Source organism: Odontesthes bonariensis, chromosome 21, assembly GCF_027942865.1.
Source record: "Odontesthes bonariensis isolate fOdoBon6 chromosome 21, fOdoBon6.hap1, whole genome shotgun sequence".
Taxonomy (NCBI): domain Eukaryota; kingdom Metazoa; phylum Chordata; class Actinopteri; order Atheriniformes; family Atherinopsidae; genus Odontesthes; species Odontesthes bonariensis.
In genome coordinates this window covers 15389190-15401118 of record NC_134526.1, presented here as the reverse complement: position 1 = coordinate 15401118, position 11929 = coordinate 15389190, and the positions used below count along the sequence as shown (strand labels likewise).

Below are 11929 nucleotides of genomic sequence, written 5' to 3'. Positions count from 1 at the left end.
AATTAAATAATAATACAATAATTGTAGAATGTATGTCAATAACTGAGTTTGATTGACAGAAAAAGAGCACAGACTCGAGAATAAAGAAAAGGAGGATTTTATTGGGTTATAATTTACAGAGGATGGGGGGGAAGGAAAGACAGGGCATGGAGGACGGGCATTATTTTGCCCTTCATGTTTCTGTATTCTGCTGTGACCGCTGCTTCTGCTGTGTGTCTTGCGTCTCAATACTTAGCTCTTCATCCAGGCGCTCTTTGGCTCGCACCACCTGGAGACAAACAAGAACAGCGATGACTGACTAAATTTACATGTATACATTGGTTTGATCAAAGGAAGGAAGAGCAAGCGAGAGATGAAATTAGTAACAACTTCAGTCTGAGAGTGACACGTATTACAACAAATTTGATGTCAAATCGAGAATCGGGAATTTTATACAAATGTGCAAACAGTGCCACGCAAACTATATTAGGGCTGGTCGCGAGGGGGAAATTGTTGAGGTTAAATTAGAGAATTATAACTGCCTCAGCTCTGTGCTGAATAACAATGTACTTCACATCTGCACTTCGATAAATCAATGTGGAGCAAGAGTGCACTTTTATTTTCCTTGTAATGTCCATTTAACTTTTAAACATTTTAATCATAGCCCAAGGCCACCAATTTGAATTCTCTGAAAGTACTCGAACAATACTTTTGGGAAACACACCCCATGGTTTTGTCTTTTGGGCAGAAACAGCCATTTTCGATTGAATCTGAAAGTATCCTGACATTCAAAAAGGCAGAGAGAAATAAACTGACCAGCGTGCTGGACTGTAACATACATAATATGAAAGTGAGATGTTTTGCATCTGAAGAGACAGAATACTTACTTTTGATTGTAAATAATATGAACCACCCACTGATTTGTCATTGACTTTAAAAAGGTGCTCGTAGCTCTAGAGGGGAGAATGATTTCATTGTTAGAGTTCAAGTTAAATGATTTCAGCCTCCTTTCAAATATCTTTCTTTTAAATAACAAGTAAACAGAATAATTAATCATTTCATATGAACACATACTGCAGAATCTTGATGCATGTGAATAGATTGAACAATTTGGCCAAAAGTGCCAGTAATCAAGTCACTTTGCTGATCAACATTGGACTGTTGCTAAGACATTTTTTTTGCTCTACTTCCTGCTATAGTTATGCAGGCTTGAGGTCATACTGATATAATGTGGACTGTGAAAACAGCTGAAAATGTGCCACTTTATAGAGCGTATCATCACTGTGATGTTTAAGAACACTCTGAGAAATACAATGTAGAGTATTACTACCTTCTCAATTTCTTCAGGGGTGAGCGTGGACACATTAAGGATCTGCTGAGCCTCCTGCACGCTCATTCCAGTGAAGCTGGAAGCTGCAGCCGACTCCTGGCCAGTACGGCCCCTGGCCTGTGCTGCTGCTTGACTTGCTGAGTGGGGGAAAACAGGTTAAAAAGAATAACCGAAACATTAGCCATCCATCCCTAAGTAATGAAACCAACATTGTTTTTAAATCGCTGATTATATTATAAGATGATTTAATCATCCAAATATGTAAATCAAGCTTGTAAAAAATTGGAGATTTAAGAGGTGTACTCCAGGGGACGTTAGAAATCTCAAAGAAAAACGAATTATTAATCAAGAAAACGATTCTCCATGGAATAGCCAAGTAATTGACTCTATAAAGACAGTATCGTGGGTCATACCTGCATATTCTTGTCGTAAAGCACGCGCAAATGCTCGCCCCACCACCTGTACTCCCATCACTACGATCTGTGCAAGATATTTGGCCTGTGTGACATTAAAAAACACAGTTAATCCCAAAGAGCATCAGGAAGAGAGCGACAAGGTGAGATTACGTTACGACATCCGTTCAGTCATAATGAGGCTGATATCACAACAACGCAATAAATGTCAGCAAGTCCCGTATACACGAACCAATCTGTAACATGGTTCCACACATACTGCTGCTATTTTCGCTTGAAGCATGCTAATATATGAACTCTTATTAAAGTCAAACTGGAGGAGAGGAAGAGGACGTTACCTTATGCAACGCCGGTAGAAAAGCAAACAGTGACCATATACACTCACACAGCGGCTCCGGTAACACATAGCACAGTAGCACATAGAGACAACATAATAAATTATTCTTACCATTTTTTTAATGTTACACAGCCTTCGCGGAAGTTGAGCGGCGTAGTGTTTTCACACATGCACACACTGAAGGTTACTGAAGGGTCAAAGTTCAAGGAAGCAGAAAAAAACAAACAATTCAAGAAAACGCAATGGCATGTCGAAGCTTTTTTACACTGACACCTGCCGGCTGGGAGGTCTAAATGCACTTTTCTCTTTGACCTCTGAAGCACATACCGAAAAAAGAAAAAGGTAATAATAACAAAATGAAATTAATGGATGAAAGAACAAACAAATAATTGAATAAACGATTAAATAACAATAAGTTATACATCATCTTCATATGAATAGTAAACTCAACTTCACTTTAGTTTTTGTACAGCATTTTCGAGAGACAAAAGGATCACAAAATTCTTAACATAATTGAACTAGCGTTTGATATATATATGACTGACACAGTCACATTTATACATTTTATACTTTGTACTGCAATATGCTCCACTGACAAATAAAACTCAAATAGCTGTACTACTCCCCTGGAAAACTTTAACGGCTGTTCACACTCATCTCTGTTAAATTGATTTGGCCGACAGTGTTAACAGGTACAACAGTCTCCACAACAGAAAAAATGTATTTGATATTTAGTATTTTTATCTTTTTTGGTCAAAGACAATTATTGCTTATTACTACACAGGACAGGCTTATTACACCAACAGTCCCTGCTGGATGACACAAATATTTATCCAATTGCGTATTGATGTATTTATTGAAGTTTTTTTTTCTGTGTCCTTTTGGTTGTACCAAAGACTTTAACAAAGTGTAGATGCAAACCACACTCTGCAACTCACTGAGAGTGTTCCAAATACATCATCATGCCTGTATTTCTCACATTGAGTTAATTATAAAGAGACACACAGAACTGAGTTCAAAGAGTGTTTATTGCAAGACAATATTGAAAAAAGTCCACAAACCATTAATCTTGTAAGACAGAAACAAAATTACAATGCTTTACTCACTGTATGAAAAGAATTTTCCTTTTTAAAACAATGCCAGGCAAGTTAATCTGATCCAAATACAACAAAGCATGGTCGTTGAGAATCATAAGCACACACAGTATACATCAAATAAACCCTAATGACGCCAGGACACCTGCCATACATGTGTTAAACATGACATGCACAAGCATGCTGAATTGGCCGGTTCATCTAAGTCCACTGAAGGGTGTAAACAAATTCTGTTGGATCAAACCTGGATTACTGATGATAGTGCTGTAACCCTGAGTAGAGACTACAAGTTCGCTGTTATTGGCTTCATTGTAAGTTATTAATACTGCGCTGTTGTCTTATTAACGCCATGATTACTCACAAGCAGTTAAAGTTAGATAAGAAAATTAGCTCATTTAGTGAGGAATATCCCCAAAATCCATGTTAGTGCCCAAACACTAACACGGGTGTGTCCAGAAAATAAAAAGGAACAATCATCTTTAAGTATAAAAAGGCCCATCAAAAAAATCAAGACATAGAAGGTTTGGCTTTGAATGCATAAAAATGTTTTTTTTTAAAAAACAACCTAATCCCTATTTATATTCCTAAATTAATCAAATCTAACTTGTACAAATGCAGTAATAATTAATCATACTAAAATGGCATTTAACTCCAATATAGGATTAAAAAGGAAAAGTGACCTCAATGATGTTGTCATTAGAAATTCCAGCTCATTGCCAAACATGAACACTGGTGACCCTGTTGAATCCAGAGTGCGGTTTTTGCTGCGAAAACCTGAACATTTTATTCTTTATTATCATCAATTAGTCATTCATTTAACCAGGTAGTCCCACTGATACATCATTTTATCAAGAGATACCCGGCAAAGGTAGTATCCATTCAAACCAACACATTAAAAGATGGTATAGTAACATGCAACAGCAATTGTGTTCTGTCTGACCAAAATGGAAGACAAGGTTGTTTTTCCTTCTCCACAGATCTCTGTGTATGATTTTTTCATATACTGTATATTCATAGTTTTTAAATCAAACATTTATCAAAGGTAGACTGTTAGTTTGCATGCTCCTAAGACTGGCCAGTAGAAAATGGAAGCAGTGGTCCACTATGGAAGTAAATGTGCACACATGTAACACGTTTTGTACACTATAATTTGCAGTGTGGCATTCTGATATGTAAGCACAGGCAGTCTTCTTTTATATCAGGATAACCCATTGTGTATCATCAGACTCAAACAAAGACCGCACACCACAGAGAACACATAGTATGCTGTCAGGCTAACTCATGGTTAGAATTCACTGGTTATGTAGCACAAAGCTGGAGTTTTATTTCTGTGGCTGACCACAGTTTTTATTCACTTTAAACTGACTCAGAGCCACGAATGATCCGAAATATGGTTGATCACATCTTGCCTTATAACTTCAGTGTTGTTGTCTGTTCTTTTCTGTTTTCTAAAACAGCAAATAATGAAACATAATTTGAAAGTCAGATTGATCCCAAAGTCATATATAATGTTTCACAAACAAAATTTCAAGTAAAAATGAACATCAACCAGGTGTAAAGTTTAAGTCTCTAAAACCCTAACAGTTACAGTACTGAAACCAGAGGGTGTTTAATGAGGTCATCAATTATTTTCTTCCTTTCTTTTTTTGTGTCATGTTTTTTTGTGTGTTCAGTAGGCTGCATTAATTGCTGATGAAGCGTAGACACACGAATGGCAACAGAACACTTGAGCTGTCTCTCCTCTCTGCTGTTGGCACCATGACTGAACCAGAGACCAGACGATTACATCCCTTTTAATCATCCTAAATGAGAGGGAGACCAAAATAAACAAAAATACATCACAAAAAATCGCATTCCCCTCTATCCACTCTATTTGATACAGGTGACATTAAAACCTTTACTACATTTACACAACAACAGATAGAAGAAATATCTCTGGAATTATAAATGTTTTTAAGTTCCTAAAGGTAGCCAACTGCATCACAGGAAAAAGAAAACAGGATGAACCCCTACTACACAATGCAATTACAAAATAAAACTGCAAAAATAAGACGGATTGCAAAACATTTGCCCCACTCTTATCTGTCCTTCATCACTAATTGGCAATCAGAGCCCACCCCTTTTCATTCACTCACTCACCCATTCGTCTTCGTCAACCCCCTCGAAGGACTCCTGCGGCAGCGGGTCGTCCATGTTCCCCAGCTTGGCCACCATAGCACTCAGCAGCTGGATCACACACACAAACAAACTTTTTTTTTCAGATACTAAGACACGTGCATTTCGAATGTATGAGGACTTTTGGTTGATATATCTCTATCTAGATAAACTGAGGAGATATATCGCATGACTGCAGACCGAGTAGAAACATACAGTATATCAAGTTTGTCTTACCTCCTCTTTTTTTTGATCATCAGTTTTTTCCTCCAGGTAAACAGATGAAGGCAGATATTTCCTTACTGGAGCCTCTTTGGGGGCCTCACTCACTGTGGAAAAACAGACCCCCATGAAGCACAGAAACATTCCAGGACATGTCCAGTACTGACTTGTGGAGTGCAGAGAAAGCATTTTAATCTAGAGTGAGAGCTGTTACGTATGGGCACCTGGCGTCATGTCTTTAGGCTTCAGGCTGATCTTTTTGTGTTGGCCGTTGGAGCCGGAAAGCCAGGCAGAGGCTGTCAGTGCAGGTTCCCAGCATACTGCTGTATCTGAGTACACATCATCCTGGAAGAACTCTTTCTGAAAGCACAACGTGGATATATAAAGAGAATTTGACCCTGTTTATCAAACAAACACATCAGGAGGAAAGGTAGGCAGAGTCCCCTTTCGTCCACAAGGTGGTGTAGTTGGCTCACTTTAACCCGGGGCACTCTGAAGGCCACTGGCTCTATGGCTGTCTTGGTGAGCATCAGCCCCACAGCTATCTCTACATCTCGCACATTGCACTCCGTTTTAGGCAGAAAGGTCAATCCCTGCAGAAAGGGCACAAAGTTAGATGTTATCAACTAAAAATAATCTAAAAATCACAAAGCTCATATTTGAATTCTTGTACTTGAACGGCAAAGTTCGTCATAGATGCGAACTTTGCCATCCTGAAGCACATAAGTATCTGTGTCATCAGAAGTATTTATACAAGTAAAGCGGAGTCGGTCTGGTACCTTATGAGGCTCGGGGGAGTTAAAACTGCTGCATTCAATAAAGTATGGACTTTCAGGGACCAGCTCATAAATGTACACTCTGGTATCGCCCTGAAGATAAGAAAAATCCCAGATTATATTCATGTGTATTGTAACTTATACAACAATAACACAAGAGTATCTCATGACTAACTAACATATTTTGTCACTTGTATGCTTACTTTTCCAGTAAGAATGACAACACTGGTGTCAGGGTCGTAGAAAGGGATCAGTGTGGAGGGGGACACATTTACAGGAGTGCTGGCTACGGCCCCGGAGGACAAGAGGTCAGCAGAGTACAGGTAGAGCTCTCTTTCACTGCGACTGTGAGGAGGACAAGAAACATCAGCTGTCAGGTTCTGAATGGCCTACTGTGGTTCTGACAGTGAGGAATCACTTTAAATTGCACTTATTGACTAGGAAGGCCTCAGTGCAGTGAGAAACAAGTAGCAAATTCATCATAATTTCCAGTACCTGTCAAATCCTGACACCAGCAGGTACTTGCCATCACACACCCACACCACACGGGCGCCCCTGTGGCCCTCAGGACCTGGGCCCTCCTGGAAAAAGAGAAAGCAATAAGCGTGTGTGTGTGAGAGAGTTAAACAAAGGGGGGAAAGCAATGTTCCCGCTAATCAGGTTAGACTTTGGGGCTATGTTTCTTGTCTCATGATACTTGATTGTAGCTTACTGCTTTTAAAAAGCAAATAGGTAAGCTTGTTAGCACAATAATATTCCCATTCTTGTTTAACCATTTCCAGAATGCAAAAGAAAAAGGACAAATCGTATCTTTTTATATGTAATGTGCCACACTGCACATCGTGTCTAACATACTTGCACAGGTGCAGTGGACTTGCGAGGGTCATAGATGCGAACTTTGCCATCCTTGCAAACTGTGGCCAGGAGCTTGCCATCTGGGCTCCACGCCATGCCAAACACCTGAACATGGACAACAGGAAGGAAAAAGAATAAAGAGAGACATGATGAAACTGACTAAGTTTCTGATTCTCCTTGGTTTCATGAACATTCTTTTAACACGGAGCACAGTTTGGCATTGATGTAACAGTTCCTATGTGTTTAGACTTGTCTTTGATCTTGCCTGGTTCTCAGTCACCCACCTGGTCCTGGTGTCCAGTGAGAAGTTTGACCTGTTCTCCACTCTCCAGGTTCCACAGTCTGACTGTCAGATCATAGGATGAAGACACGAGGAGTCCACTGGCCAGAGGGTGGAACTTGATGGAATAGATCTTTTCTGTGTGGCCTATGATGAATAACAGCAGTTGTCAGTCAGCTCTGCTTAACTCTATCATCACCACCTACAAGGGTCATGTTTGGAAATGCTCTCTGAGCTACTTCTTGTCACCTGCCATACATTTAGGCTACCTTCCAATGACTTGGATTCTCTGTCAATACATTTTGCATCATGAAACAAAGTGACACACTGGGTATTAAACCTATAAGGATCTTTAGCAAAGGATGAGTTCACCCTCAGCTGATGACTTCTGAATAACAAGCCCTTATCACTACAAAGGGACAAACTGACTTAGCAGATTTTAATATGCTCTCCATGGAGTTTGTCCTACCTCGCAAGATAAGCTTAGGCTCAGTTAGGGTCTCTTTCAGCCCACCCTCTGGCATCTGCCACACTCGAATCTTAGCATCATCACCAGCTGGCATGGACATAGAGGGAGACAAGCATGTTAAGATACTCACTCAGAGAATTGCATGCACAGCAGACAGGTCAAGTGCAAATTTCAACTCAATGTTGTAAAAAATTTGCCATTTTTAACATAAATCTACAACTTGGGAGGGTTTGGTGAGTTGGGATGAAATGGATTTACTCACCCACAACAAGTCTGTGTGTGTCAAAGGGGTCCCAAGAAAAGTCGGCCACATTTACAGAGTTTTGGATGGTGGGTAGGGCTGTGTCTGGTAGCTTGCCTGGTTGAGAGCGCTGAGGAGAGAATCAAAATGAAACAAAAACAGAGCAATTAAGCACAGGAGAAGACCAACTCAAGCTTTACTTTTCAAAACCCCTTTATTTTCCAACTGGCAGTGTACCTCAAATACAGCAATCTGGCCTCCAGAGATGGCGAGAGGCACTGCCACACGTTGGCGGTTGACACAGAAGCCGTCACATTCTCCGGGTGTAGTCAGGTTCAGGCCACGGATGTTGGTGATGTGTGTGTCGCGGTGCATCACCGTACCCTGGATGTGACGGAACTTGGACGTTGTCCCTGAAAAAAAAAAAAGGAGATAACTTTAAATTAACTGCTTAGTCTGAAAAGGAAGATTATTCGAAATCAACCGACACCCAAATAAAGTATGAGACATTTCAGGTGTGTGACATTTTACCCAGCAGGCTTTGGATAGTCTTGGTACTCTGACTGGGGCTGGGACTGGGAACAAAACCTGAGGAAAGACCCGAAGTAGAGGAGGGAGAGCGGGATGGGGCAGCGCTGCTGCTGGGGGTGCTTAGAGGACTACTGGAAGTGGAGAGACCTCGGACCTGGTCCTGTAAAACCAAAGCAGTAGTTGTCATTTCAAGTCCTTATATTCACAATTAATAATGCAGATCAAACCTAAAAAGCTAAATGCTTTCGAAAAAAAGATGGCCATGTAATATCAATGTGTTTTTGACCTCTTTGCTCCCTCCACTGGTCAGTTCCTTCTTAACAGGCATCTGTTTTGCTGGTGGTTTAGGTCGTTTGTCTGGGTTGAGGCTAACTCTCTCCACCTAAGGACAAACAACAAAGTCTGAGCCATATGTGCAGTGCAAAGAACAGAGAAACTTACAGAGAGTGGGATCTTTTACCTGCTTGTTTCCTCCCTGCCACCACTCCTCAGCAGACATAGCTGGAGTTGTACCCACTGTATCTGGGTAAAGGTCATCATGAAACTCCTGGCCTGAATGCTGGAAGACAATACATCAGAGGCACAAGTGCAGACACTGAAACTCTACCTGCACGAGTGATGAATTTGTTGCATTTGTGTGTGCCTGCCTGGAATACCTTGCGAGGGACTTGGTAGCTGACTGGCACAATGCAGCTGTCTGTCAGCTGAAGCACACGCATCACTTCACAGGACATCACATCCAACGCCAGCTTGGGTACCATGGCAACCCCTCGTGTTGAGGTATCCGTCAGACAGTGGCTCACTACAAATATGAAATATCGAGGGAAAATGAGGTATAGGCCATAGATATTATAAGGGCGGTTGTAACCATGCCTAGGCAGATGGCAAACAAACCAAGAGTTACCTTGAGAGAGGAAAGGCTCAAAGGAAGATACTTCATAGCAATCAATCACAGTGTCTCCCTACACAAGAGAAATCATATTGAAATATGTCAATGAAATATCCAATACATATGACATTCATCAGGGTTTTACCCTGACAGAGAGAAAAATAGAGGACATTAATCTAGAGCTTACCATGCCAGCAAGAAGGAGCAGACCAGTATCTTCATCAAACAGTGGGATCAGGATCCTAAAGGTAAAGAGATAGAGAGTGAAAATGACAAAGAGGCATTCAAAACACATTTCTTGCAAATACAGGATGTCAGAGGTTCAGGTTGAAGTTCCACAGAGGTGCCACTAGATGGAGGAGTGGGGCCAGTTTTAGGCCAACAGAGGAACAAAGTGTGTGTGAGGATTGCTGCGACAGGTCTTTCTAACAGTTGTAATGAAACCAAATGTGAGACTCGTTCAATGAAAATGCAGGCTGTAAAAATAGCTTCTTACACCATTAAGCATATTATCAAAGCTAAACCCGTGAAGAAAACATTTCTAAAATAAAACACAGAGCCATAAAATCAGGATAGAGGTAACCAATGACTAGAGCTGCAACCAGTAGTTATTTTTATATTCAATTCATCTGCTGATACTTTGATTATTAGACATTTCAATCAATTAAGGATACATCTTCAAAGTGTTTTATTATATAATGAGTCCAAAACAAAACAATATCTTATTTATCATGTAAACCAAATTAAAGTAGTAAAATGTCAAACTGAGAGGCTACAGGTAGATTGTTTTAGTTTTATACAAGGTGGTGAATTCTCTTTCAGTCAACTAATTGTTTCAGCTCTCCATCAAACCTTCACCCACGCAAGTCTAAATGAGCCCACAGTCACCTGCCTCCTCTCATGATTTGAATTAAGAGGATTGAGGACTGCAGGACTCAGTGGCTTAATGAGGAAAGTACAACTGAGTCTAGTAACCAAATCCAACAGGAAATACTTACACAAACATATGCAATGCTGGTAAATCTCTTGTTCTAAAATCCCCCCACCCTTCCGGCCAGACCTCGGCTGATTGAAGTGGAGCGTGACATTTCCAGTGATTGGCTTATAATGATGACCTTGTGTAATGGTGCTATTCTAAGGAAACGCCACTCGAGACTGACAGACTGGTGATGCAATGCTCCAAGTATGACAGTATAATGACAGGTTGAGTTTGGATATGTTAGGCGACAATGCAGTGTGACACGCAACGGTTTACTGCGTGGGCATGTTTCAGTGCCGTAAAGACAAAGATCACGTGAGTGCACGTCAGTGATACATCTGACTGAATGGAAACCTTGCTCGAATAGCCTGTGGTTATAATAAGTTGCATAACTATTTCAGTTGACGGTGACAATGATCTTGTTATCGTTTTCTTTTCGTCTTCTGTTGCATTTTTCCAGTTTATTTTGCCGTTGGGAGTGCTCCAAGTCAAATATTCAGTCACCTGTGAGGATTTTAACATATTTCAAAAAGTAACACTGGATACTGTAGTCAATGGGCTGCTGTGCACTATTGGGCTGTGTGCTTTCTATTGTACTTAAGACATGTTTTGTTTTATTAACATGCTGTTACAGCTGCTGGTGAATGAGTGCGACATGTAATGCCTTTTTGAGTTGCCCATTTGCTGTCTCATTCTGCTTTAAATCTCTCTCTCTGACCTCTCTGACCTTAAACAATTTCTCTTGTATTCGCTGAAATCACAAATATTGCAACACAGTGTTATGATCTTCTATATACCTGTATGTATATAAAGTATTAATAAAACAAATAGTAGGACTGTCAAAATTCATGAAATGATTCCTCTTAACGCCACACATTTTTTGACGAAAGATATGGAAAGCAAGAGGGGATGCAGTCTAATCTTGTGGATGGCAAGCTAAAATGGATAAAGAAAGGGTCTCTTTAAAGTTCATCTTCAAAATCCTGCCAGATGATTCAGTCAACAAGATCAGAGTCATCTGCCGTCGAGTCTTAAATATCACTTGCTAGCAAAACACACGGCTGATGCAGAAATCCCTACTCCCTCCTGCAAAGGCAGACCACACTGAGCAGTTTGTTTTGCAGTGTTGCAAGAATAAATATAATATGCATTTGCCTAACCCAAGCATATTTGTCTGTTCCTGTGTTGATAAGAAAATCAAAAATATACCCCTTTAAGGTGCATTTCTCAAATTCTCAAAACAAAGAGCTCCCCCTTGCACAGATTCGTTGCATCTGGTCTTATTTGTTAAAGAGCGGTGATTCCTAAACCCTTCCTCAAATTCGAATGCGAATACCCCAAAATTACAGATGAGCGTACATTTTGAGCTTATATTGATTA

At 40.3% G+C, this 11929-nt stretch overlaps 2 protein-coding genes across 2 annotated transcripts in view; both read right to left on the bottom strand.

Moving 5' to 3' along the window:
- Positions 1–81: 81 nt before the first annotated feature.
- pam16 (presequence translocase associated motor 16) lies at positions 82–2279 on the bottom strand. Its single transcript, XM_075454681.1, has 5 exons — positions 2171–2279; positions 1723–1807; positions 1310–1446; positions 867–932; positions 82–268 (listed from the first exon to the last, which is right to left on the bottom strand). The coding sequence occupies exons 1-5, from the start codon at positions 2171–2173 to the stop codon at positions 173–175; spliced, it is 387 nt and encodes a 128-aa protein (XP_075310796.1). The 5' UTR covers positions 2174–2279; the 3' UTR covers positions 82–172.
- A 790-nt stretch (positions 2280–3069) lies between these two features.
- Positions 3070–11929, bottom strand: part of coro7 (coronin 7) — a 109976-nt gene continuing 101116 nt past the window's right edge. The window contains exons 10-28 of the mRNA XM_075454675.1: positions 9758–9812; positions 9586–9643; positions 9338–9483; positions 9142–9240; positions 8968–9063; positions 8682–8841; positions 8388–8563; positions 8172–8280; positions 7910–7996; positions 7445–7587; positions 7161–7265; positions 6801–6886; positions 6509–6650; positions 6309–6398; positions 6006–6122; positions 5754–5889; positions 5545–5636; positions 5293–5379; positions 3070–4955 (exon numbers count right to left, since the gene is read on the bottom strand). Of these exons, the coding sequence (XP_075310790.1) occupies positions 4947–4955; positions 5293–5379; positions 5545–5636; positions 5754–5889; positions 6006–6122; positions 6309–6398; positions 6509–6650; positions 6801–6886; positions 7161–7265; positions 7445–7587; positions 7910–7996; positions 8172–8280; positions 8388–8563; positions 8682–8841; positions 8968–9063; positions 9142–9240; positions 9338–9483; positions 9586–9643; positions 9758–9812 (1993 nt within the window). The 3' untranslated portion in view covers positions 3070–4946. The remainder of the gene's footprint in view (positions 4956–5292; positions 5380–5544; positions 5637–5753; positions 5890–6005; positions 6123–6308; positions 6399–6508; positions 6651–6800; positions 6887–7160; positions 7266–7444; positions 7588–7909; positions 7997–8171; positions 8281–8387; positions 8564–8681; positions 8842–8967; positions 9064–9141; positions 9241–9337; positions 9484–9585; positions 9644–9757; positions 9813–11929) is intronic.